This window comes from Chanos chanos, chromosome 13, assembly GCF_902362185.1.
Source record: "Chanos chanos chromosome 13, fChaCha1.1, whole genome shotgun sequence".
Classification (NCBI taxonomy): Eukaryota; Metazoa; Chordata; class Actinopteri; order Gonorynchiformes; family Chanidae; genus Chanos; species Chanos chanos.
The window spans coordinates 21,022,097-21,049,543 of record NC_044507.1 but is presented as its reverse complement, the minus strand read 5'-3'; the positions used below and the strand labels follow the sequence as shown (position 1 = coordinate 21,049,543).

General features: G+C 42.5%; 2 protein-coding genes across 2 annotated transcripts in view; one reads left to right on the top strand and one right to left on the bottom strand.

Annotated features, from left to right (window-relative positions):
* Nucleotides 1-1,026, top strand: part of carhsp1 (calcium regulated heat stable protein 1) — a 17,129-nt gene extending 16,103 nt beyond the window's left edge. Inside the window, exon 4 of the mRNA XM_030790190.1 lies at nt 816-1,026. Coding sequence (XP_030646050.1) covers nt 816-978 — 163 coding nt within the window. The 3' untranslated portion in view covers nt 979-1,026. The remainder of the gene's footprint in view (nt 1-815) is intronic.
* A 999-nt stretch (nt 1,027-2,025) lies between these two features.
* Nucleotides 2,026-27,053, bottom strand: abat (4-aminobutyrate aminotransferase). Its single transcript, XM_030789620.1, has 16 exons — nt 26,942-27,053; nt 19,549-19,679; nt 18,772-18,869; nt 18,405-18,434; nt 16,552-16,669; nt 10,466-10,515; nt 9,776-9,856; nt 9,163-9,255; nt 7,746-7,808; nt 7,513-7,576; nt 6,937-7,085; nt 6,351-6,488; nt 5,703-5,870; nt 5,130-5,276; nt 4,673-4,784; nt 2,026-4,508 (listed from the first exon to the last, which is right to left on the bottom strand). Exons 2-16 carry the CDS (start codon nt 19,616-19,618, stop codon nt 4,387-4,389), a joined length of 1,503 nt encoding a protein of 500 aa, XP_030645480.1. The 5' UTR covers nt 19,619-19,679; nt 26,942-27,053; the 3' UTR covers nt 2,026-4,386.
* Nucleotides 27,054-27,447: the final 394 nt, after the last annotated feature.

Below are 27,447 nucleotides of genomic sequence, written 5' to 3'. Positions count from 1 at the left end.
GATAGGCTGGTAGAGAAAGCATCAGAAAACCCATGACCTTCACCAGGTTGTCCAACCCCCCGGTTCCCTTCCGTTTGCTGCAAACGCTGCTCAAAACACCCACTGACGGAAACCACAGCCTACCTCTCAGTGACGTGCCACTGTACCAGGGCTCTCTCTTTATTTCTCTCTCTTTATGCATAGAAATGTTCCCAAACCAAGCTGTTACGAAAGTCTTGGATGACATGAAATGTGTCAGCATCAAGCAGTCTCCCCGTAGAACACAAAGGAAACTTGACCTTAAAGGCAAAGGAAAGACTGTCGCCTTCTCCACACCTCGTGTGTGTGTGGGGGGGAGAACAGTAATAAGAAAAGGAGGCCCGCACAGTGGCTTGAAAAGGAGCCTTTTTCATGTGCTCAGTCCTATCTTTTATTGACAGGGGTCTCAACCAACTCAGTCCAACACTGCATAAATACTGGTTAATGTTTTCAGTCAGGTCCTTTATTGTAAGGACAGAATTTTTAAAAACTTTTTGTTAAAAAAAAAAAAGAGAGAGACATTTTTGTTCAGGCTTTCATAATTACTTAATAAGCCTACTATATCAGTCATAAATATGACTTTATTTAATTATGTATTTATATTCCATTTTTGTATAATTATTCAACATTATATATTATAATGTTTATATAGTAGATATGTCAGCAAATGGAAGCAAGCCTGACATATGCAGGACTATTTTCAGACTTATATGTTTTTTTTTCCTGATGAAAGTTGCGCGTGCCAATATTCTCTCAGTGTGGCGGGTCTAATAGGGCTCTGCTTCCTGTCTCCACAGCATTGAGGGTGAGTACGTGCCAGTGGAAGGGGATGAGGTCAGCTACAAAATCTGCTCCATCCCCCCCAAACACGAGAAGGTCCAGGCCGTGGAGGTGACCATCACTCACCTAGCCCCAGGCACCAAACACGAGACCTGGTCAGGCACGGTGGTGAACTCCTGAAGAACAGCTGGAGCAGAACGGACCATTCCCTACAGGTCTCGGGGGGGGGGGGGGGGGGGGGGGGGGGGGCTGGGGTTAGAGTTTGAATGTGATGTTGACTTGGCAGCAGTGACATTTGGGGGGGGGGGGGTTTGCCGTACTTGCTTGGGGGTTTTGGGGGGAAGGCCCATGCTGGGAGTAGTAAGTTCCTAATGGAGAGGAGTATGTATGAGGAGGGAAGAACTCACATCTAAAAGGCACACAGTGGAAGCAAATTTGTGTTTGTTTGTTTTTTTTCGGGTGAATGTTTCCACTGATGTGTTTTATCATGCATGATCATTGTTATGGGCCATAAGGTGAATTTTTGCCTTAATCCACGCTCTTAACCATCTGTGCGGTAAATTCTGCATCTCTGCTTTTGATGGATAACGTTTTTTTTTTTTTTTTTTTTTTGTGGATGTGAGCTACTAAAAAAGGGACTGTACACTTTTAAAAGTAAGGCCTTAACTCAGATCTGTCAGATTTACCTGTAGATCAAAATATATAGATTTCTACAATGGTGGTCTGTATTTTTTAAGCGAATAAAACATACTAAGAGAATTTCATGTAATGACATGTAATGCAAGCTAACTGTAACAATGGTGAAAATATAGCACCCTGAAAACCGGCCTTGTGTTTGTGTGTTTTTTAATTATTATTATTCGTTTGTGTTGGGAGGGCAGAATGCCTAAAAGGCTGCCGGTCTACTTCATAAGAGCGGAGTGAAGGACAGCCACACATTCAAATGTCACTATCAACACAAGTTGCTATTATGCTTTTAGTTGAGGGCTTTTAACACTGGTAAAACCAACACTTCAAATCAGAATGTTCAAACACTGGATTTAATTTGGCTCACTGTGTCTTTCTTTGGAAGTCAAGTTATATTTCTGAAGCGTAAATGTTCACACAAGAACTGCATTATCTTTTATAAATTCTTAATGTATATAGGGGGAGAAAAAAAAACAGATGCAATATTAAGGAATATAAACAAATTAATCAAAATGTCTTAAAGATTTATTTTTGAGTACATAGACATGTTTTTTTTGGACAATGATACTTAAAATATTTAAAATAATTACATCAATAATTTTGCAATCATTACTTCACATAACAGTGTAAACAAACATAGCAATGATTTATTATTATTAATTTTCTATTAATATTGTTAGTAGTTTTAACAGATAATTAATGATACACATCTTTTTCTCTATAATACGGACTTTTGCCAAGAAACACAGGCACAGAAACCTCTTACTGGGACCTCTACAGCTATAAGAGAAGCCGCGATGTTTGCTGCCCGTCTTTTTAAAAAAATTTTTTTAACAAAAATAAAACAAAACAAAACAAAAAAATACACTGAAGAACAACATTAACAACATCGCACTGTGCACCGACAAACGGGGGCTGGCTAGGTCACAGGAATGCAGCAATGCACAGGTCACTAGAAAAACATGTAGAACATTGATACCACTGAATATGTTCCGCCCGGCTCTTCTATTCTACTCCCTGCTTCACCCCTCAAATATAAACGGACGTTGACATGTTTTGAACATATTTATATTCGTGACGAAAGGATGGAGCGTCCTGAAAATGTAAACGAGATGTATGCTGTTGTACCCTGGGCTCAGTACGGTACGGTCAACGGGGAGGAGTCGAAGGGCAGGGCTATCGATCGAACCGTGACGGTGCATCGCTCTACCAGTGTTCTTAGCTACATTTCTCATTATTTCGGAACATCTCCCACATCTAAAACTAAATCTTTAAATCTTCAAAATGTCGGGAAACGAGGTGAAAGCTTGGATATCAACCTACATGTCAAATCAGCTTTGGGATTCCGCAGAACAAGAGACTAAACCTTAATTTTTTATTAACAAACGCGTTGGTCATTCCACCGTGTCCGCATGGCATCGGACCGGTATGAGGGGGACGTGTTTCTCTGGACTTTGAACTGTCATTGGCTATTGCTGGTTACCAGACACCTCAAACAAATCGCAAGCATACGTATCCTTATATCGCACATTACAGTCTAACTGCTGGACACTGTGTACCGATGAGAACGATGAACACACGCATGCAGACAAACGAGTCGAAGCCTGCACCAAAACATTGTCCACGCCAGGAATGACCCTGTAATGTCTGTTACTCCACGTGCTTTATGCAAAATAGTCTGATGTCTGTTGGATTTGAATTTCAAAAAAAGTAAGTCTTAATTGAAAGGAAGTCTCGGAGCGGGAACAGTGGTTGCTTGCTGTTGAAGAGCTTCCTCACCTGCTATTCTTTTCATATGAGAAAACAGGATGTGGGAAACACCTCGTTTGAATAATATGATTTAAATATTGTGCAGCATTCTGAGTTCCAAGTTAGAAGGAGCATCATTTTAACTTGTCTCTGTGACATCTTCCTTTCTGTAATTCACCCTACACCCTGTCAGAACCTCCCCCCCCAACACTATTACCTCAACTCTGAAAACTTTTTTTTTTTTTTTTTTAGCAGCAGGTTCTTTTGAATTAGGAAGTCAGAAAGCGATTCCTCCACTGAATATGTGGCATATATGGGTCTTAGTGTTAAAATAGCAGTGATTACTTATCTATACATTAGAGTTTTATTCTCTTATGAATGAAAAAATAATTATTTTTCATCCTATACACAGTGTGAGTAAGTAATACCACGTGTATGTGTATGAGGTCTTAACAGGGAGCCTCGTCTGAGTTGCAGCGTTCGGCTGGAGCCGCGTGGTGATTGGAGGGCTTCTTAAGACATGGTCGGTACATTACACACACCGATGCTACTACTCGTGTACCAGGCAGCGTTTGTGTTTGGACCATTTTAAGGGGGAAGGAAGCCTCCCATTATCTTGTGCTCTGTGCTGTTTTTTGTTTGTTTGTTTGTTCTTTGCTTTTTATTAATGGAAATGTCACACTGACCTTGTAGCTGCTCTGTGGGTATCGGGTGCAAATGATTTAATTTGATGTTTTTCCTCCTATTGCTTGAAAACAACACCACAGATGTGCTCTCTTAACATTGAGTGACAATTGCGAATATGCGTGAATGAAAACATTTCCAAAATATATATATATCTGAGTTTGTGCTTTGTCCCAGGCAGTGGGGATATTCTAAACGTAATGGACTGGGGTGAGTATTGTCTAGGATCAAGAAGAAATGAATTACTGGCATGAATGTTTTGGTTCCCATGAATTAACGAGAGGCAGAAAGATAGAAAAGAAAAGATGGCTGAGAGAGAGAGAGAAAGAGTGAGTGAGTGAGTGAGAGAGAGAGAGAGAGCGAGAGTGATAGTGAACCAGGACTGAGATGAGATGGTGGGAACCCCAGCGTTGGGGTTTACTGGATCTTGGCGTCTCTTGGTTTTGGGCCAGCCAGGTCTGCAGAAGTCTATTTGTGCTCAGCTAAGATATCGTTGAAGATGTTGAGGAACTGATGGACGTGGTACTCTTTGAAGACCAGAGCAGGACGGAAACGCAGAGACCTTTCTCCACACACGCCCAGAATAACTCCTGCGTGACACAGAACAGACACAGCTCAGAAACAAGTACAATATACAAACAGGGTTAATGAATAGATTCAAACCTATCCTCTACAGTACTCCCTTGCCTATCAGAAACCTCAGCTGAAACGAGAAGTGCTCATGCCAAATGCTCACAGAGAGAAGGCAGCTTACCCCTGTCTCTGGTCTTAACCATCAGTTTGTTGCGTGTGACGTCATCACAAGCATCGATAGCACAGAATGTTCCTTGCCCACGGGCCCGGCTCAGTATGTGAGGGTACTGAGCCTAGCAGTGCAGAGAGAGAGAGACAAGGATCTTACACAGCAGTCCACCATAGACCCGCAGCAAGACAATAAGCTGTAATATAGACTTATGTTGACAGAGGTGACACTCTGAACCATCATAGCAAAAGAGATGAGTTCCATCTTTCACTCTCTTTCTCTGCGCCCAAATGCCAGACATTTTAATCAGGCCACAGAGATGACTCCTCCTCTCATGAAATTTAAATCTGTATTTAATCACAATGGCGAATTCCGTGTACAGCTTGCTTCTAAATGAGTACGGGTAGGAAAAGCGTGAATGAAAAGCTATACTGGAGTGTATCAGCACTGTGGGACAAACTGTGTATACCTGCAGCGCGTACAGGCCTTCCAGCAGAGCCTTGCCGGAGCGAGTGACCTCTTCCAGAAGGCTCTCTCGCCTGATCACGTTCAGCACCTCAGTCAGGAAGAGATTCTTCGAGGGATCTCCCATCCACGTGTTAAAGATTCTGTAGGGCTGCACATGACACGTGAACAATGGTTTCTTAATAGGAGAGTCATCCGAATCAAAGCCTGTATTCTGTCTTTGACCGAAACGCAATCGCTTACACAATTCCAGCCCTGCCTCACTGCACACTATGAATCCATTAGGTTTCTTAACATGCAGTGACTCTAAGTGGACAGCAGGGGGCAGGCTTTCCCTTCCCTGAAGTCTGTCTCAAACTCAATAACCTGACCGACACTAAGACCGAGGACTCACTATCAGTCAGTGACAAGAGAGTCTATATACAGAGAAAGAAAATCCCGGGAGAATCAACGGTGTACTGTTCAAAAGGCCAAAAGGCTGATGGCGTAATCACAAAGTAATCACAGGCCTGGGAAATGATGAGAGGGTTAGGAGGTGGGTGTCTGTGGGGGGGGGCGATAATAGTTAGGCTCTTACCTTGTCTGCTTGGAACTCGTCTTTGTGGTAGTAACCCCCTGTCAGAAGTTTCTTACTGAAGGAGACCATGTCAGCAGGGTCATCCATACCCCAGTGCTCGTGGGCCCACAATTTGCCCGTGCAGCCGCCACCTGTCTGAACCTCATCTACGAGGAACGCGGAACCATGCTGTAACACACACACACACACACACATACAGAGGCAAACATTTGTTAGAGTCTTGGCTAGGAGGTATAGTCTCAGACTGAGAGACAGTAGCAAAACTCTCTCTCCACTGACTGATTTTAAATGTCACAGTTTTGTGCTTAAATCCAACGATGAGGGCACAAAACGCCACAACATTCGCTGTCACTTTATTTTAGTCTCCAGTCCCCTGTCTGGCGACAGCACTGAGGGCAGACAGCAGAGAGACAGACTGCCTGAAGAACGGAGTGTGCCCATTTGCTTAGGTACTGCGCTTTTTAATGAGGTTTTACACATGCCAGATTTCAGCTATTTATAAAATCCCACAGACAAACTCTGAACATCCAGTTTTTGATGTTCTTTCTTGGTGCCTGGATTTTTTCTAGAGAGATCTGGAATGAAGGGATTTGACGGGCCGAACGCAGGCTCTGTGTGTGTGTGTGTCCTGAGCACAGAGGGTCGTACCTTGCGTGCGATGTGGCGGAGTTTGATGAAGAAGTCGGGAGAGGCGTGATTGTCTCCTCCTTCTGCCTGGATGGGCTCAATCACAATGCCAGCCACCGGTTTGCCCTTCTGTCTCCACTTCACAATGAGGTCTTCCACCTAAACACACACACACACACACACGCACACAAGACCACGGGCACACACACCCACGCAGACACACACACACACACACACACAACAAAAAATTGCATTACTTGCGTCAGATTCCAAGAAGCACTGAGACAGAATGTGACAGATAATAAATTCTTTGCAACAACTGCGTTTTCTACATTACTTTATAGTGAATTACACTGCTTCAGTGGTGATAACACAAAAAAACTAAAGCTACTGGAGACTAACTGGGGGTGTGGGGGTGTGTGGGGGGGTTATGCCCTTTTAGTGTAATTTACCTGTCTGATGAGCACTGGTTTTAAACAAGCCCAGTTAAATATGGTTCTGTTCCATAGCCAAACTCTGCGTGTGAGCGATTTCTCTGCTGGGTGGACTGAGGACCAGACTGAAAAAACTAATAAAAGTAAAAAAAAACAAAAAAAAAACCCCTCACCTCCTCCAGACAACGAGCCTCCTCCTGTGCATTCTCCCTCACGAACTCCTCAAGGGGGTACTGCAGTTTGGGGAAGGGGGCGATGGGCCAGTCAAAGGAGGGCACGTCCAGTTTGTGGATAACTTTGGAGTGTGTTGTTGCCAAGCAACCTTAACGGTGACAAACACATGACGAAATTAGAGTGGACACAAATGAAAGACTGACTGAACAGAACAGTGGGTGGTGTGACGGGTTGGGGCTCTGTTCCCTCCACGTCCCTGTCAGTATCTACTCCAGTGATAAAACAATGGTAGGTTTATCCAATCAGTGATAGAGTATCATCACTAATGGAAGAGAGGTATTACAGAACATTGCTTTAAAACTTTCCCCTAGTCCTGAGGCACCAGGATTTGTTCCTAGTTCAGCTCTGATTATAGACTGATTGCTCCCTGGCCTTTGAGACTGTCTAGTTATGGTTGCCGTGCGAGCACTGTCCTTGAAGATAAGCGACACTCAGAAACAACACATAAGCGACCAATAATTATGTAAAGTCATATGATAACATATCCGCACTCAGCATATTTGAGTGCGACTTACCCAGCGTTCTACCATGAAATGCTCCCATAAAGGAGAGAATGCTGAGATCAGGACAGCCTGGAGACTGGCAGAGAGAGAGAGAGAGAGAGAGAGAGAGAGAGAGAGAGAGAGAGAGAGAGACAGTTTAACAGAATTGGTACTGAAGGTTTGGACAGAACATTGCAGATGGCTGGGTTAAGAGATGGGGAACAGTGGACAGGCGTTTTTCTCTCTCTCTCTCTCTCTTAACGTACCTGGTTAATCATGCACGAGGTCTCATCCTCCTGGGAGGGGGTGTTGTGTCCTCTCTCTTTGTTCTGTCATTAAAACATTTCACATTAGAAAAAAAAAAAACACACCCACAAAACCATTCTTGCATCAGTGGGTGTTTCAGGTAAACATGATACAATAAGTTTGGTTATTAGTCCCAAAAAATACAATACATATAAAAAGACTAAGTTGATTCAGGACCTCAAGGGTTTTTATTACATGTTACATCTATTATGGTTCTTATCAGGTTTTGGTTTTTTTTTTTAAATTTCCTTAAAATGACATTGAACTTTCATTCAGTTTCATGATGTATTTGATAAAAGGAGTACACTGCTGTATTCAGCACTTCTGCACCAGATGTTGTGTAGGGGACTCAGTGTGACCTTGAGTTCTATCTGACATGTTTGGCTCAGATCACACACACACACACACACACACACACACACACACACAACGAAGACAAACACAAATCCTTTTATACTCCAATGTTATTCTCAGATCACACACACACACACACACACACACAACGAAGACAAACACAGATCCTTTTTATACTCCAATGTTATTCTCAGATCACACACACACACACACACACACACACACACACACACACACACACAACGATGACAAACACAAATCCTTTTATACTCCAATGTTATTCTCAGATCACACACACACACAGACACACAACAAAGACAAACACAAATCCTTTTATACTCCAATGTTATTCTCAGATCACACACACGCACACATAACGAAGACAAACACAGATCCTCTCATACTCCAATGTTATTTTCAGATCACACACACACACACACACACACACACACACACACAACGATGACAAACACAAATCCTTGTATACTCCGATGTTATTCTCAGATCACACACACACACACACAACGAAGACAAACACAGATCCTTTTATACTCCAGTGTTATTTTCAGATCTCACACACACACACACACAGAGAAACACAACAAAGACAAACACAGATCCTCTCATACTCCAATGTTATTCTGAGCTGAGTGGTTGGTCTTGAGTTTGATTACTGGGCAGTAAAACAGAGAACAGCTGGAGAGACAAAGGCTCATGGTTAATGACTGAGTTTTTCTGTGGAGCTGCTCTATGTGTCTGTGTGTGTGTGTGTGCGCCTTATGACCTCTGTAGCATCCAAACATCTTATTCTTTACAGACCTCAGACATCTCAACTCTGAGTGCCATCTAACCTAACATATAATGAAAAGTCATAGAATTATTGTATATCTTTAACATTATCCACAGAGTTAGGTCTGATTGGAATAAGGTCAAAGCCCCGAGATCATGACCAGTTCAGTCGGTTCAGTTCTGTGAAAGTTCTGGGTAAAATGCTTGGGGCATATGATGAGCTGGTCCACTCACCCTGTACCAGATGAACATGGCCTTGAACGCGTTCTCATTGGAGCAGGAACCGCACGCCATGGTCTGAACCCTGCTCATACCACTGGGAGCGATCTGGAATCGGAGAGGAAATCGTTCACATGGCACCAAACATTCCACCAACCGTCATTAATCCACTTCCCTTCCACCGGGGTTTTCCGTTTGTTTACAGGGTCACGGTGACACTCACAACTAGATTACCATGACAAAAGGTCAGACAAAGCAGTGTTTTATAAGCGGAAATTAGACAAAGTGCTGTGTGTGTGTGTGTGTGTATAAGGCTGTCGTTGCATCACTCTTGGGATGCTTCCAAGACAGGCTATTACACAATTTATAATCAATACACAAAGCCTGCTCTCTCTCTCACACTCTGCTCAGGACATGTATTCACTACACAGAATCAGCTGAAATATCTATTATAAATTCTATTATATTATATTATATGAGAAAGATTTGCTCCTACTTGAAGATGTGGAAGATGCACACAAGCATTCATGCACATACAGACACAGACACACACACATACGCCACAGGAAATGCTTTTCCACACATAACTCGTGGAGCACATGTGTGGAATTTCAAACAGGGGTCTCACCGACAGGAGGCTCTCGTTGAGTTTTTCTGGGAAGTTCTCAGGTGGCAGGATTCCAAGGGCTGGACGGTTGACAAAAGTGCTCTGGAGGAAAAAACAAAACAAAAAGAAAACACAAAAAACCACCCACAGTTAGCAGTGATCTTTGGGACACAAATGATTTGATTTGAATCTTATTGTTTTCAGGTGTTTAAATTTCTGACTCAGACATTGGAGAGTTGGAGAAAGAGGATTTGGAATAGAAGTGTTGATTTGCAGAGATGCTGAGGACTCTAGAGGCCTGTTTGAATGTATTAATTTAATCTGAGAAGAGTGCACATACGGCTGTCTCTTACCATCACACAGTCAAATCATTTCTCCACGCATCGCCTGGTTCCCCTCTCTCATTCCCACACAAACACGCTCACACACAAACACGTACACACACGCATGCACGCACACACACACACACAGAGGCTCAAACAGACACATGCACACACACACGCACGCACACACACAGACTCACACAGACACACACACACACATGCACGCACGCACACACAGGCTCACACACAGGCTCACAGACACACAGCATCCCAGTTGACTGAACACAAATTGAATTCCAATTACACGCTGTCTCTACACACACACACACACACACACACATGCACACACACACACATTGCTTTTTCCTTTCTCAGTCTCATTTCTTACCATGTTGTTTGGATTGGCCATGACTTTAAGCAAAGATGGATGATTGTAACCTGGAAAACAAAATTCAGTTCAATATTACAACAGAGTGAGATGGAATTAATTTTTTAAACATACACACACACAAATTAAGCAGCACTGTTACAGTCAGATGCGGTTAAGTTCGGTTCTGAAATGTGCCAAAGGCCAAGTGCATTAGCATTAAGTGGGTGGTGAGGAAATCTAAACAATACAATTAGTCACTGCCTCACAGAGACAGAGAGGGAACAAAAACCTTCCAAACAATCCCGCTTTCTCAGAGCACAGCATAACCACTTTATCAATTCAACTTAATCCAGTTTATCTAACACACAATCAAATCTCCCCAAAACAGCGAGACATCCTCTGATGAGACATGTGAAATTGAGTCACTGCACATAGACACACTCTGCGTTTACATGCTATATAATCAGATTTACATCATGAGGTCCCACAAATTGAATTTTAAGATGAGTTAAACATTATGATAAATGTGATTTTTTTTTTTTTTGGTCATAACGTGAACAGAAGCCTGAGCACGGGACTGAATTCCTGGCTGTAGACATTGTGTGATATCAGGCACAATTCTGAGAAAGCAGGGTTTTGTTTTTTTTTTTGAGCAGGACTGCATATCTCTGCCTTTTGAACTTGGGGCAATAGGCCAGTGAACACAGGACAGGCTGAATGAAGGGTTGTCCCCGCGTGTGAAACCCATTTCCTGAGAAAGAGCTGAGCGTTCTCTTTGTCATGGTCCCTCTTACGTAAAGGTCTGGCAAAATATCCCACCTCCCACCAGCAGAGGTCAACCCACAGTCACAGACGGACCACCATGCTGGGGTGGGGGGGTGGGGGGATTTCTCGGTTTGACAGATAACTGGAGGTAAGGGTCAAATCTACAGACGTATCTTAGTTCTTCTCCTAAAGGACAATTTTGACTTTTGCCACTTTTGACTTCCACTTTTCAAGTTACTTGAATAACTGAGAATTCCTGCTAGATGGCCTTCCTGCCCCGTTCTCCAAACCTTCAAAAAAACCCCAAACAATCGTTTGATCAAAATGTTCCCTGTCAGACCAACCTCATACCTACTTTACAATGTGTCACTGTATCCGAGTTCATTTCACCTGACTGATAAGGATGTGAGTATATGCGGAGTGAGGCCAAACTAGCCTGTTCTCATTCGGTCCTGGCCAATGACACCTTTTTAAATCCCTCTCTCTGATTGGTCCAGCTGGCTGAGGCACATCGCCGTGCCTTAAGTCCAGAGACAGAACACAAAAGGACAGTATGAAAGACAATGTACCATGACATCTCACGACTCTCACAGAAATACTGTCAAATCTCTTTGGTTTAAAAAAAACAGAGCCTTAAATCTGGTCCTCCATGAATCTATTCTTCACACTGCCCGTGACCAAGAGGCAAACAACACTCTGAAGCCTCAAGAGCATTAATGTCGACAACCAGCGCAGACACATAACAGCACCCGTGACCTTCAGCAGGTCCAAATCCTCAGGTACTTCAAACGGCCAGTGACTGACCCAGCTCGGCTCTAATTTGGTCCGTTCTGCAGTAAAAACCTGAGACAAACCACAGACTGTCTGTTGTTGTGGCGTCTGAATGCTGTTTAGCGTGTGTGAGCAGGGATGGGAGTGGCGCGGTATCTGGTGCGACTAAAAGTATTACGGTATCTGTTGTGACTGCGCGGGATCAGGGGACAGGAGCACAGTGCAGTCCTGGCCTCTGCAGCCTCAGTATGAGCTGTTGAGTGCACAGTGTATGTCTGTAGCCTCAGTGTGAGCTGTTGAGTGCACAGTGTATGTCTGTAGCCTCAGTATGAGCTGTGGAGTGCACAGTGTATGTCTGTAGCCTCAGTATGAGCTGTTGAGTGCACAGTGTATGTCTGTAGCCTCAGTGTGAGCTGTTGAGTGCACAGTGTATGTCTGTAGCCTCAGTATGAGCTGTTGAGGGCACAGTGTATGTCTGTAGCCTCAGTGTGTGAGCTGTATGAGCTGTTGAGGGCACAGTGTATGTCTGTAGCCTCAGTATGAGCTGTTGAGGGCACAGTGTATGTCTGTAGCCTCAGTATGAGCTGTTGAGGGCACAGTGTATGTCTGTAGCCTCAGTATGAGCTGTGGAGTGCACAGTGTATGTCTGTAGCCTCAGTATGAGCTGTGGAGTGCACAGTGTATGTCTGTAGCCTCAGTGTGAGCTGTTGAGTGCACAGTGTATGTCTGTAGCCTCAGTGTGAGCTGTTGAGTGCACAGTGTATGTCTGTAGCCTCAGTATGAGCTGTGGAGTGCACAGTGTATGTCTGTAGCCTCAGTATGAGCTGTTGAGGGCACAGTGTATGTCTACATTCAGACTGATCCTCAGCACAAGGTTTTATCAGAGAACTCCAGACCGTTCTGCTTCACTGACACAAACACAGAGAGAGAGCCCTCAGGGTTGGGAGAATCCTGTCTCTCTCTCTCTCTCTTGCTCACACACACAAGCTGGGACACGAATACACACATGCACACATACATACACACTCACATATAGGGCAGCAGCATGCAATATTTAGCTGTGAGGAGCGAGAGCTTTCATATGTGGGTAATTCTAACAAAATCAGCCAATGTACTATGGCAGTGATAACTATGGCAGTGATAATGATTCATGCCTACCCTTACAGGACATGCAAGGGAAGAGAAGTCTTCTCTATTCCCTACTCAGTAACATGTGGAGATGACACGTATGTCAGCAGTTTTATATAGGACTTCCCACACACCACACTGCTTCACATTTTCTGATTATGTCATGACTACAGAGAGGATTGCTTCCATGTTTTTCATTCGTTCCTCTCCTTATAGCCACACTGTTTTGTTCCACAATACTTTAATGCCTGATTTGTTAGAGAGATGTTCAGTTTGGGACATAATAACACGGTCACTCCTCAGTGAATTCTCTTTTAAATGCCTGGTTAATTGTCTTAACTTTTAATATCACTGATTTTTGCAGTTTGGCATTTGATGTTCCTAAGTTACTTAGAGGCTTAAGTTACTCAGCAAAAATTAGGGTTTAAATCTTACACAGGCAAAACTGAAATCAGTGATGGCTTGCTCCCTGTCTCTTATTTTGTAACTTGTTTCCATTGACTGAAGACTCAACTGGCCCCTTTACAGCATGGCAAACAGTCACTCTCCAGTTGGCATCACTATTCAGTAGATGGTAACAGTGAAAGGCATCTGTTAGTTACAGCTGCTCCTCTCTCAGGGGTTTTTCAACGAGGGTGATTTTTTTTTTCGCACTAACCATGATGGGCCGAACTCGCCAAAAAATATAAAGACATTATTGCGTAATGACAAAAAAAAATACACAGAGAACAAAAGCAAGTCACATCAAATCAGTTACAACATGAGAGATCAGGGACATTTTTCAATTAGAAAAACCTGAAACTTTTGACTTTCTACAATTCTAGAGAAAAGGTCCTGTCAAACCCCAAATTTCTCTGTGACTGACTGATATATGCCTTAAACAGCATGCCAATTTTTTTTTATCAAAAACAAGGAAACAAACAAACAAATTAAGCACAGTGGGGCTACAATAGACCTGTCACGCTGGTGGTGTGGTGCAGGACCCAAGTGCAAGACACGATGGTTGACGGTGACAAACGGAAGGCTTTACTTAAAATGAAGACCAAAATACAAGTGCAAACTAATAACAAAAGCCGATAACAAAAAAGGTGCAGCGTAACAGTGTGCACCTAAACACAAACAACGATAGACAAAGGACAAGGAAAACACTAGGGCTTAAATACAGAGGGAAACCGAACAGGGCAAAACAGGATTGGTTCAAATTAACAAGGTTAATAATCGGGACAAACAGGAACAGGTGAGGGGCGGAGACAGACAGAGCAGGAGCACAAAGACAGAACAAAACAAAATGGAGGTGCAGGCTGTGACAAGACCACCATTAAGTAAGTGAGTAAGTAATTAAGAAATAAAGACGGACAGACAGACAGACAAACAGATGAACAGACATCTTACAAAAAGACAGAAGAATTTGGACCCCTGACCAACTACACCATTACGGACCACTGTAATCCAAAAGGCCCCTGACCAACTAAACCAGTATGGACCAATATAACCCAAAAGGCCCCTGTTTCATTATCTAAAATATGATCATTTTAGAGGGATTCTTTTCAAAATACAGAATGATTGTCACTAAAACCGTCGCTGTGTTTTTTCCATCTCCTCCCTCTCATTACTGAAACATGTTCTGATTTCACTCACATTTCTGTCACTGAACAACTACTGTAACTTCTACCAATCTGGGTAAAATCCATTAGTTAAATGGACTCCTGCAAAATGTGGAGGAGTAAGTGAAAGAATACAAATCATTGCAAATGACTCCTTCAGACCTTGGTGAGTGTATCCCTGTGCTGAAAGGTAGCCATGAAATAAAACATTTTTATGTTTTAAAATTCATGCCATGTTCATGTTTTGTTTTCATGTAAAAAAAGTATAACATCTAGCTTACACCAGACTAACAGCTGTATCATAGTATGTTGTGTTAAAAGACAGGTGAAAAAGAAATGTTCAAGTTTTCAGCTGTTTCTCCATGTTTATGGTCGTGTTTCGTGAGAGCATTTCAGCTACTGTATACATGTCTAACTACTCATGCAGAAATGATCTAAAATGAATAACTACAGTCATTTCACAGACACGTGTCGTTTTATCTTAGTGCATTTCTTTTAGTGAAGTCAAGAGATGACCTTCGTGAGGCATGGGAGCTTTTCACAGAGAAAATCAGACTTCTTTCTCTCTCTCTCTCTCTCCATCTTTCTATCTCTGTCTTTCTCGCTCTCTCTCTTTCTTTTGTCTGCTTCAGTGATCATGAAAAGGTCGCAGAGTGCACTCTTCTCTTTTTCTGTGTGTGTGTGTGTGTGTGTGTGTGTGTGCATGAGCGTGTGTAATGTAACAGCTACAAAACTCATTTTCATCCACATGACAGTGGAGAAGCACCACTGAATCTCATTAAACCAGGCTGTGACCTCCGGCCATCTCACAGGTGGACGGTCACTAACAGCCTCCGCTCCATTTGATGAGACTGATTGAAATACAAATATCTGTTGAAATAAAGGATGGGTCAGAGAGAGAGGAGTGGACTGGCTTCACTAAGCAACGGAGCAGTCGCCGTCTTACCAGGCAGCGCTCCATAACAGGGCAGACATGTCACTCCTGTTCAGTCATGTCCAAACGCCCACAACATGGCTGTTTACAGCAGAACAGCACAGCTAGCAAAGCAAATGTTGTGAGTACAGCATATTCTAAAGGTTTAAGTTTTTTTAATTAATCCTATTTCATATTAGAAGCTTTTAACTGCAACTGCAGCGCGGACATTAACTTAATTAAAGAGAGTGACACATTCCTCTCCAATTTTCATTCGAGTTATGCATATGACTGTCAAAATCAGAGAACGCAAACTGACAAAAATTAACATTTAGATTTGTATGGGAATATCGATTGACAATTAAGTCAGCTGATCAAATGACACAGTTAACACAGTAAATTGCTTTGCATGTCTGATCATTTTGTCTCTACCTCCAAATCAGAGGATAGGAGATTTATTATTTAAATGTGAAAAAAACTTATAACACACTCCCGTTTGCTAAGTACCATTCCAAGTCAAGCCAAGTCAACCTAAAACGCACACGCACGAAAAAAATAAAAAGCAAAAACACATTCGGACTGTAAAAATCGAACACATTTATCATTGATAAGATAGCTCGTAAATCCATAATCTTAATCACTAGTGTGTCTGAAGCGGCCCAAGTGAAGCGATTATCTTCGCAGTTCTGATCCTATTTCCAAACTAATCTAGCATTCCTCTGGAGAAAGCGTTTTGACGCGTTTTTATCTCGGCGCACACAGCATTTTATCAATCAACCCGTTACTCATTCACAGCCTTTCAGCCCAACAGGAAGTGAGTGAGTTTGATGGACAGAGTGACTGACATACTGCATTATAGGCGGCAGGTCTGATGAATGCGTGCTTCAGGACATTCGTGTGGGATAGATGGCTTTACGACTCACCTATGGGAATGGAGGAAATCTGAGTGTACATATCGAGCATTCGATTGCCGTCCACGTCCACCAGGTAGTTTCCCCGGCTTTCCTCGTAATTACAGAAGAAATTGACGGCGCCGACATTCTGCGGGGCGGAGGGGAAAAAAGAGCGAGAGAGCGGTGAATGAGTGTATGTGTGTAAGTGAGGGAGAGAGAAAGAGAGAGAGAGAGGGTAAATGAGCATTACTGTACACTGCGTGCATCGTGTGCTACAGAGGCTAATGGCTAATGACGGCCAATGCCTCCGGCACCCGAGCATTCGCCTAATCAGTTACCACTACGCTTTGCAGATCCAGGTCTCTATGTACAAGACAAAAACAGGGTTGTACAACAAGAAAAAAAACTACACAGGTGATATGTACTAAAGGTAAGACGAAAATAAAACATGAAATGGCATTATGTCATACAACCTGATATAAATGAAAGAAAAAAAAAGTCTCGTGAAACAGATTTGATTTGAATACATATAAATAAAGTCATCACACGGGAGTTGTATGTATTGATTATAGTGTGCATAACTACAGTGTGCGTGCATGAAACTATCATAAGGACACTGCTTCCGGTTTTTCAGACATTAAGAAACGAATTACGACCCCAAGACACGACAACCATACACTTGTCCAACGTTGTATATTAAACAGGACAAAACACTTCGACCAGAGTTTTTGAAACGGTCTACAACTTTCGCCAGCATATTAACAAAACTGTTCAGTCAGGCTTGACTTTCGTTTGGCTTTTGTGTAAGACGTAACCAATAGCCTCATGATCAGTAATTATTACAGTGGACCCATTTAATGCAATAGAAGATGTGTCTGAACAACGCCATACACATCATTTCTCCTCATCCTCTTTTTTTTTTTTTTACGGATTTACGTTTTAATTTATCGGTCCATGAATTCCAATGTTATCTTTATTTGAGACCCGTGATGCAACACGCTCCCTGTGTTAGTTAAACAAAAACATAAAGATTACATAACGTGCAGTAATGTCCCGTACCATGCCGGTCACAGCGCTCTGCACACCCCTTTTTCTTACAGCCTGATTGTTCAGTCAGCCAATTTAAGAACTGGAGTGGCTGTGTATTATTACTTAACAGCGAGGTTCCACAAAAGACGTACATTAACCCCGATACATGAAAGCCACAGATTCTCTCTTCCGCTCTCCGTCTGTTCTCTCTCTTATCCACTCAATCCATTTTTAGCCATATCTGTTGAAAAGATCATGAATCTTCATGTGCCTACCATATGGCAGTGGGCAAGTTAGCATCTTACGTAATTCAGACTTTGTCCCAATTTTACGGCTATACTAGCCTCATCCTCCCTGCCAGCTCCCATTAGCATTTGGGAAAGGAAAAAAAAAACAGCCTATTAACTGAAATCTGCTCTTTTCAGGAGACTTTTTTAACATCTGTCATTCTTAGTTTTAGCGGAAACATATGCCACCGTTCTTAACAATTAAGCGCAGACTTTTAAAAACAGTATTTCCAATGGATCGAATCGGCAGCGACACTCATACTCTTTACACAGCCTGGTCTATTTTGAATATGCTCTACTGTGCGCTGCTAAGTAGCAGATTGGCACGTTCTCTGAAGTTTCCTTCGGTTTGTGCGCTGTTTGATGTTCAAGCTCAGCCTGACTAGAGTATAGATAAGCTTCTTCGCATTCCAAAAACCAAAACAAACAAACAAACGAACCCCCCCCCCCCCCCCCCCCAAAAAAAAAAACCCCTCGAGAAACCAGAAAGAACACAATGATCAACTGACGTGTCAACTGACAGAAAAAGTGTAGACGGTGACAGAAGTTCAGTGCACTGTTGCTCACCTGGATCTCTCCCAGCTGTTTTAGCAATTCCTATTCAGAAGGAAAAAAAGAGGAGAGTATGAGTTTTTTTTCTTTTCTTTTTGAAATGTAGCTTAATTATTGAATCCTACCCAGTGCTCTGGTGTTACATCTAAGAGTGTAAGAACTTTGAATATCTCACTGTTTCGGATTAAGAGCAAACCTTACAAATGAGCACAAATGTCCGTCACAGTTACGTTAAACAGATTTGCGTATTACAAAGCTAATTTTGTCTTAATGATGATCGCCTGGAGTCACATTCCAGAAAGAGCAGTTCGGTAAGCAGACAGCCTTTCACACGTGCAGCGACATACAGGTTAACCACACGTGCGACCAGTTATGAACAAACCTTGGACCGGGGTCCAGGTACCTCAGTCTTCATGGACGGAGCATCGTACTCGAACTCTGACACAGTCTTTGTCGCAGTTTTGCTAACATACCTGCAGCCTGTCACATTGAAGAGAGAGATACAAGCATACGATTATTTATATACCCATTAACTCTGTTATATTATATTATATTATATTATATTATATTATATTATATTATATTATATTAATACCATAGCATAGTAAAACTATACAAAATCCAGTATTTAAATCTTGATCAAGATTACAGTCTTGATTAAGATTACATGTAGACTGCAGTATACCTTGACATGAGCAATTGGTATTTCCGATGCTGCTTTTACATAAGCAGTTCTGGTTTATATTTTAAAGAGTTAGACATTTTTCAAAGAAAAATGAGCAAGACCAAAAAAAAAAAAGTGACACACCCCTGAAGCACAGAGTCCTTGCAGTAGAATTTGAAGACAGAAAAAAAACAACCCTGTTCAGAAGTCCGTGTACTATGACAGCTCCTGACTGGATAGAACCAGTAGAGAGTCATTCATTTACATGTCACGCGCCTTTGGACTCTGACCTTGACTGCACTCACAGACCCTCTTCTCACTCTTATCAAGCAGTCGGAAATACTCTTCTCCTTGAACCCTTCAGCAAACTGTAATATTGTGTAAACAACTCTACGACGACGCCTGTCTGTTAACATCGATTAGTTTAGACGTGGTTTCTTTTCCTCGCTGGGCGTGTTTCTAGTTGACAGACCGCGTTTTTTCTGTGGCCGGTACCTGGAGCTGTGAGACGCAGGTTATGCTGCAGAGTCAGAGCCAGCTGACGGCTAAAGAGTGTGGAGGCCATGGTGAGATGTGAGATGGAGGAGAACAGAAAGACAGCTGAGAGCACCCGCCTTTCACTTCACCTGCAGAGACAAAGAGAGAGAGAGAGAGAGAGAGAGAGAGAGGACATGCGTGTGTGAGAGAGTTAGCTTAGGTAGCACAGGTGACAAAAACACTGACTACCTCAGACCCCTCCACTCATTCACTCTCCTAGTACAACTTTTGAATTTACCATAACCAACAAGGTATGAGCTAGAGGAAAAAAGGAGATCAACAAAAAGGCAGGCAGTGGACAGTTAATGACTCTGTTATTCTGTGTGTGTTAATAAATGTTCATTTCGTCTGTCATGATGATATTCAAATTTTGAACTAAACCAAGTTTTAATGCAATCGGGAATCAGTTTAAAGTAATTATCTTTTTATTCTAGGTTAGAAATATGTTAATTTTTAAACAAATCCACCATGATTAGTATAAAATTCATCAGTAAAAATGTAACATTATTATAACATTTTCAACGACTTTGTTACTATTAGTTTATAGAGCCAAATAACTAACGGTATAGGCAAACCATACATAGATGAAGTAAGAACATCCATGTTGCCCTTCAACACTTCAGACATGAATTCAGTTTACATTTAGTTCAGAAAAGGTTAAAAGCTTTGTCATCCCACTCGCATGCGATTGAACACTTCACAGGGACATTACGTAACCCGATGATAACAAAAAGGTTAACAGACATGACTTCAAGGAAAAATAATGACAACCTTCTAAATCGTAACATTTCTTCTACTGCTGCTGTTTTTTATTGTAAAAAAAACAGTACTAACAAAGCCATAATGTACAGAAAAGAAAAGAAACACTTCAACAATTACAACACCGTGAATCGGTTTGATCCGTCCATAAAGACAGGTTAGAGAAACACAGCGGAGAAGAATCTCTTAGCATCTGAAGAATATTCCTCAAATTCAATCCAAACCACAGAGTCTGTCTGAGTCCAGTTCATTCTCACAGTCAGTCATGTAAACTGCCCTACAGAAAGAATACTTCTGTAACACAGACACGCAGAACGCTGGGCTCCACCGCCGCACACCTGCTGAGACACATGGCCCACAGAGCCGTTTCAGCACCATAGACAGTTCCCCAGGGTATCTCTCTGCACAATACAATCAATCATGTTTCTGCAAAACGGGTCTGTCTGGCTGCAGAACAAAACCATTTACTTTACATATGACTAATGACACTATAATGAGGCATCTCTTCACACTTTCACACTAATCTCTTTACATTTTCGTTTGCAACCCTTGTTTTCTTCCACATAAGGCAGTGGAGAAACATGGGAAGGACACCATAGAGGAGACTCTAGCTTTGTGAGGCATTTCAGGACAGGCCTGGGGTTTCTGGTGGGGCAGACTGATGACTAATGTAGCTGTCACACACATATACACACACACACACACACACACGCACAAACACAGCACCGCAGTTAACTGGGATAAGAAATCCACCGGCCACCGGCTCTCCAGCTCTTCTCTCATATAAAGGCCATAGTAAAAGAACAGGATCAATCAATAATGTGGGACTGCAAGAATGCACTGCAAAACACTAAACAATGTAAATAACAATAGCAATCAGTAAGCAGCACCATCATTCAAATGTTGTCATGTAAAACAGTGCACAGCGCCCAGTGTGCGAGTTACATCTGTTTGTCCAAAAACATCGTGAATGAGGCAAGACTTGGCACACAGTCATGGATCTCTCTCCGTTTGCAAGGGAGGAGAGAGGCAAACAACTCCCTTCTGCTCCAAATCTGGGGAGCCTTTACATAACTGAGACTACTACACAAAGAGGAATATTCTAGAAACTCCGCTCCCGTCTTAAGACCCCCCCCCCCCCCTCCAGACAGCACCTGAACTGGTTAGAACTGGTTCTCAGAGGAGGCGTTACACAAGCTCAGATGCTTGGGTGAAGACACTGGATGAGTAAGTGAGTAGTGTAAACTGATTCTGTACACTAAGAACATACTGCACTGCCCTTCGGATTAAATCATTGATATAGTTCCATGTGCTGTAGAACTGGTTTCACAATGCTGTGGTTTTGTCACCTGACGAAGCTGTGTACATGCAAATGAACTTGCATTTGTCCGATGATAATCTCTGGCAACCTGTCACAGAGTCTATGTCACGCATATCTGTTCGTACACTGGTGCGGAATCATGCAGAGTTCACTGGCTTTCACTGTGATTGCAATAGCACAGCCACAGACCCAAACCAATGCACATTTACCAACGAACAGCAAAACATCAGGAATTTGCCATCTTTACACACAGGAACTGTTGCGCTACTCCAGTCCTTTCCAAACGAGACAGTACACGGCAATTTTTTAAAAAAAAATCCCTTTTCACATGTATTCTCATCACTGTCTGTGTAGTTACATACCCTCACCCCCCCCCCCCTCCTTTTTTTTCTTCTGTTACAAAATTCCAATGCAGCTACTCATTATTCATCAGAGGTCTCCGCTTCTCCACAGTAACGGTAGGGCGGGGGGCGGGTTGGGGGGTGGGGTGGGCTGTTTCCCACTGAACAATGACAAGCTCTGGCGGATTACACAACACACTGTCTGGTCTCCACAAGTCTCTCTTCCTCCCCAGCCTCACGGTTCAGAGAGACGGAGAGCCTGCCACCAGACGCCCGAAGACCACAGACACCTGTGCCAATACACAGAGCGTCGCCTGCCCTCTGCACGCGTCGTCAGGGGCAACGGCGAATCAAAAAAAAAAAAAAAACCCTCTTTCTTACTGTGGAGCCATTTTGAAAATGCATTAAGATGCTAATCATTTCAGTATTACACAACATCGGACACCTGACATCACCAGCAGAAATTCAGCTTTCATCTACAGCAGACAGATTCCGACTGCCTTGTCCTCAAAGCACACAGTACAGACAAACAGTAAAATGACAGAGAAATTGTGCCAATTCGATTGACTTACAGTTTTGAAATATGTTGGTACTCCATTTCACTTCAAACCCTCGAATCGTTGGGTTGATGGTGAGCGTGTGGACGGTGTGACAGGTCGTTTAGTGACTGGAGATTTATCAGTCAAACGCTCTGAGGAAGTTGAACTGACACGACTGTCTCTCGGTTTACCCTGACACTGCCTTCAGCATGTTCCCTATCATCAAGTCCACACTCACAACACACCATCCACATTCATTCATTCATTTATTCTTTTCAGACGACAGATTAATGACTCATTCCGTAACATTTCTCTGAAAGGTACCACACCATATTTCATGACATTACAGGGATGAATTATCATAACCATGCCAAAATGATCTGACTCGAGTTCTTGCCTCTCTCTCTCTCTTATTCTCCTATGCCAGTGATTCTCAACTCCAGCCCTGGGGGCCCACTGTCCTGCACGTCTATGTTTTAACTCAGGACCGACACACCTGATTCCACTGATCAATTAATCATCAAGCCCTTGATTAGCTCAATTAACTGCGATAATGAAGAGTTAAAACAAAGACACGCAGGACAGTGGACTCCCAGGACTGGAGATGAGAAGCGCTGTTCTATGCTGTGTAGAATTAAGAGTTTGTCTGCTCTGTTAGCCCCCTGTTTATTCCCAGTAATCCACCAGACCATTTAAGTACCTCATCAACAGCTGGGTTAGCTTTCCTCAGGGAGAATGTACTGCAGATGACTCAAACGTTTATAACCAGACAGCCTTTAAACAGCAATATAAAACACCTGTGAGCCACAAGGCGCATCTTGCACGCAGGACACATGGCAGAAATAAGCATAAATGCCAACAGACCAAGGAACCCAAAATTAAGCAAAAACAAACCCTAAACAAAACTAAACATGAGGTAAAACCCTAGAGTCGATTGAAATTTAGAGGGGCAAGTAGCTGTAATGAGCGCACAAGCCTCTCATCTGTCGTCGTGGCAACAGAACAGAAGGGAAGCGAACACAATCAAGGCAGAGGAACAACCTCTCCAAAGGACAAATACTGCCTGACAGTTGCTAAGGTAACCAACCGAAGGGAAAAAAAAAACTTGGTTCAAGTTGAGGTAATACTTTCTCATTGTCTGTCATGTTTCGAAAGTAAACCGTCCTGTTTAGTGTGGGGGAAAAAAAAGAATATAAAGATATTTTTGATATAGAAATTAAGATTTTTAAATGATTCTTCAGGGAATCAATTTTTACAGATTTGACAGTGGGTGCTAAGCCACAGTGAACATTTTTTTTTATCCAAAATGAACAAAATTTTACACAAAAGAATAAAAAACTGTGAAGTGTGTGTGAGGTGTGTGACTGAGTGAAGGAGGATTTAAGGTGTGTGATTGAGTGAAGGAGGATTTAAGGTGTGTGACTGAGTGAAGGAGGATTTAAGGGGTGTGACTGAGTGAAGGAGGATTTAAGGGGTGTGTAACTGAGTGAAGGAGGATTTAAGGTGTGTGACTGAGTGAAGGAGGATTTAAGGGGTGTGACTGAGTGAAGGAGGATTTAAGGTGTGTGACTGAGTGAAGGAGGATTTAAGGGGTGTGTGACTGAGTGAAGGAGGATTTAAGGGGTGTGACTGAGTGAAGGAGGATTTAAGGGGTGTGATTGAGTGAAAGAGGATTTAAGGTGTGTGACTGAGTGAAGGAAGATTTAAGGTGTGTGACTGAGTGAAGGATTTAAGGTGTGTGACTGAGTGAAGGAGGATTTAAGGTGTGTAACTGAGTGAAGGAGGATTTAAGGGGTGTGACTGAGTGAAGGAGGATTTAAGGGGTGTGTAACTGAGTGAAAGAGGATTGAAGGTGTGTGACTGAGTGAAGGAAGATTTAAGGTGTGTGACTGAGTGAAGGATTTAAGGTGTGTGACTAAGTGAAGGAGGATTTAAGGTGTGTAACTGAGTGAAGGAGGATTTAAGGGGTGTGACTGAGTGAAGGAGGATTTAAGGGGTGTGTAACTGAGTGAAAGAGGATTGAAGGTGTGTGACTGAGTGAAGGAAGATTTAAGGTGTGTGACTGAGTGAAGGATTTAAGGTGTGTGACTGAGTGAAGGAGGATTTAAGGTGTGTAACTGAGTGAAGGAGGATTTAAGGGGTGTGACTGAGTGAAGGAGGATTTAAGGGGTGTGTAACTGAGTGAAAGAGGATTTAAGGGGTGTGTGACTGAGTGAAGGAGGATTTAAGGGGTGTGACTGAGTGAAGGAGGATTGAAGGTGTGTGACTAATGCCAAATGAAATGTGATTGGTCTTCAGAAAAGGTCAGGTCAGGTCACAGCATTACATCGGTGATGTGACCACCTAACCCTAAAAAAACAGACAGGGTCTCTTCTCTCATTTTCCAAAATAAAAGCAGGCGAATGAGTAAGAGCTCTGAAGATTGAGATAAACTTACACTGTCTACAACATCAGCTCACCTTAGTGACCTGACTCAGAGTGAGCAGCCAGCAGTGTCACCAGAGATTAGCATTAGACCACAGACGCCTGTCTATGTTCATCACCGCAATGAAGGCGTACAAACATTTCATACTGAAACAAGACCAGATCATTACAATAACAGACCTATCATATCATACTAAAAAGACCTCAGGTCGTTTAACTTGATGTGCTGTAAATAACACTCACACACACACACACACACACACACAAAACAGAAAACAGGCAATAAACATAATGAAAGAAATGAAAAACTTCACTCCACCTGGTTCAGCAGCCTTGTGAGAACATAAAGCCCTATGCAAATCTGAGAAATGGCCACAGCACAACCCAAACACCGGGGCTGTTTTGCCTTTTAAATCACTAGCCAATCTCTCCAGGTAAGCTTGACACCACGACAAGTTCAGCACTGAGACATATGATCGGTTCATGAGGTGAAACTGGGATGGACAAGAGTTTTGAGACAATTGAAATAACATTGTCAAAATCAAACAACAACAACAACAACAAAAAACATGCTCTTAAAATGGATTATCAGAACTAGCTGAAAACACAATGAGGTCGTTTAGAATGGTGGGCTTTCGCAGGTGATGAGACATTTGGTTTTTCATGCAGAAGGTCATTTTCACTTCTTACACACTTATTTAAAGTGAGTAATACTACATAGGCCTTCTAGAGGGAACTTTCAAACACATTCCTTGGATTAAAGCATTCCAGAAAAGCCTACAGAGTGCCCTGGTATTTGACCTTCTGTTACTACATCATATCCAACATGGGGCGGTGGGGTTCTTCTTCTTTTGTGTCACAGGAGCAACAAAAAGTGGTAAACTGAACATCAAGACGGGAACAGAAGCGGCCATAATAAAGTATTCAGTTGAATAGACTGCGAGTTGAATCAGACAGAGCATAGAGTGCCACAGTTGGACTGTTCACGATTTTTCGCTAGAATTCATTGCGTCAGAACGTTCTTTGATATCCCTATTAAACGCACTACTATGTTTGCAGCGATATATTAATGGAGAAAACATCGGACACGCATCCCTAGGCCACAACGAGGTCATCCGATCCAACTGACCTAACAGTCCTGCGATAAATTAGTTCACTTGTGAGGTGTAACTGATATGGGGTTCGCCCCAATCAAACGAGGATGCAAACACTTCTCTGGGAAGCCCTTCCAATTCACTTCGGTTCGGGCAGAGATTGCTGAAGTTGACCCTCTCAATATGAAGAAAGTTTAGTTCGCGTTTGCGCGTCAAAAAATATCTGTTGACCAGAAAAAGAGAATCTGCGAAGTATCATCTGACAGTTTTCGAGACCTCTACGTAATGCCTCTAGACTTATTGGTTTGGGAACGTGTAATGATCGTTAAACAAACGCTAGACCTCTCTATTCGTTTCGACAGTGTTCTTTATACATAATCTGCACTGGCTGAGACAAATGTGTAGTCAAAGCTCAGCCAAGTTTCAGTACACAGTCCAGCACCACAGCTGCAGAGAGAAGGAGCGCACCACTAACCGGTTACGACTGGATCTAGCCTGTCAAATTCAGCAGAGAAGACGGTTTTGGGGAAGTCGTGTTGACGACTGCAACATTTATATTGCTGCAGTTATCAGTAATGATATAAAAATGACGTCCGCCGTCATACTTTGTAGAAGGGTGTTTTAATGAAGCGCTACATGTAGTTACTGTGACGTTACACAGACAGTACACAATGGGTCAAAACATCGCGAGGTTGCATCGCCAAAATCTAGACGCAAGGAGGAAAAAAAAAGAATCGTTTGCATGCATTCATCGACATACGCATGTAAATATGTAAATATACTGCACTCTGTAACACTGTTTATGCATGCGGATATCAAGCAGGATTGCTTGCTAGCACAACCTTAAAAACAGGAAATGTACAACACACTCACCTAATTGACTTGATACTTATTAGGCTGTGAAATCGCGCCGAGTGTGCAGGCAAACGGGCAAATCAGACGTAAACACTGCACATTCAGCGGAGACGAACAAGCTTAAAATATCATTTCAAGTCTGGCCTCTTTCCCGAAAGGAGGGTTTACAGTGGAGCCCCGGCTTTTCTCAGCCAATAGCAAACCAGAGAAAATGTGGCTGAGAGGCCAACTCCCTCACCTTCAGCCGCAGCATTTCCACAGACAATACAGTTGTAGCACACCGTCACGTCATAAACTACACAAACAGATTACACAGCGAATATTGAGAATCTGCAGAACCGTGTGCAAAAAGTAATACGTTAACGCTTTTTTTGTTTTATCCCTTATAAAATATTATTATTATTGTTATTATTATTATTATGATTAATAATAATGATAATAATAAAAACTTACAGAACATGTCGAATTAAGAAGTTTGAACATGCATGTGCATCTCAATTAGAATCCGTTGTCATCCAGTCATT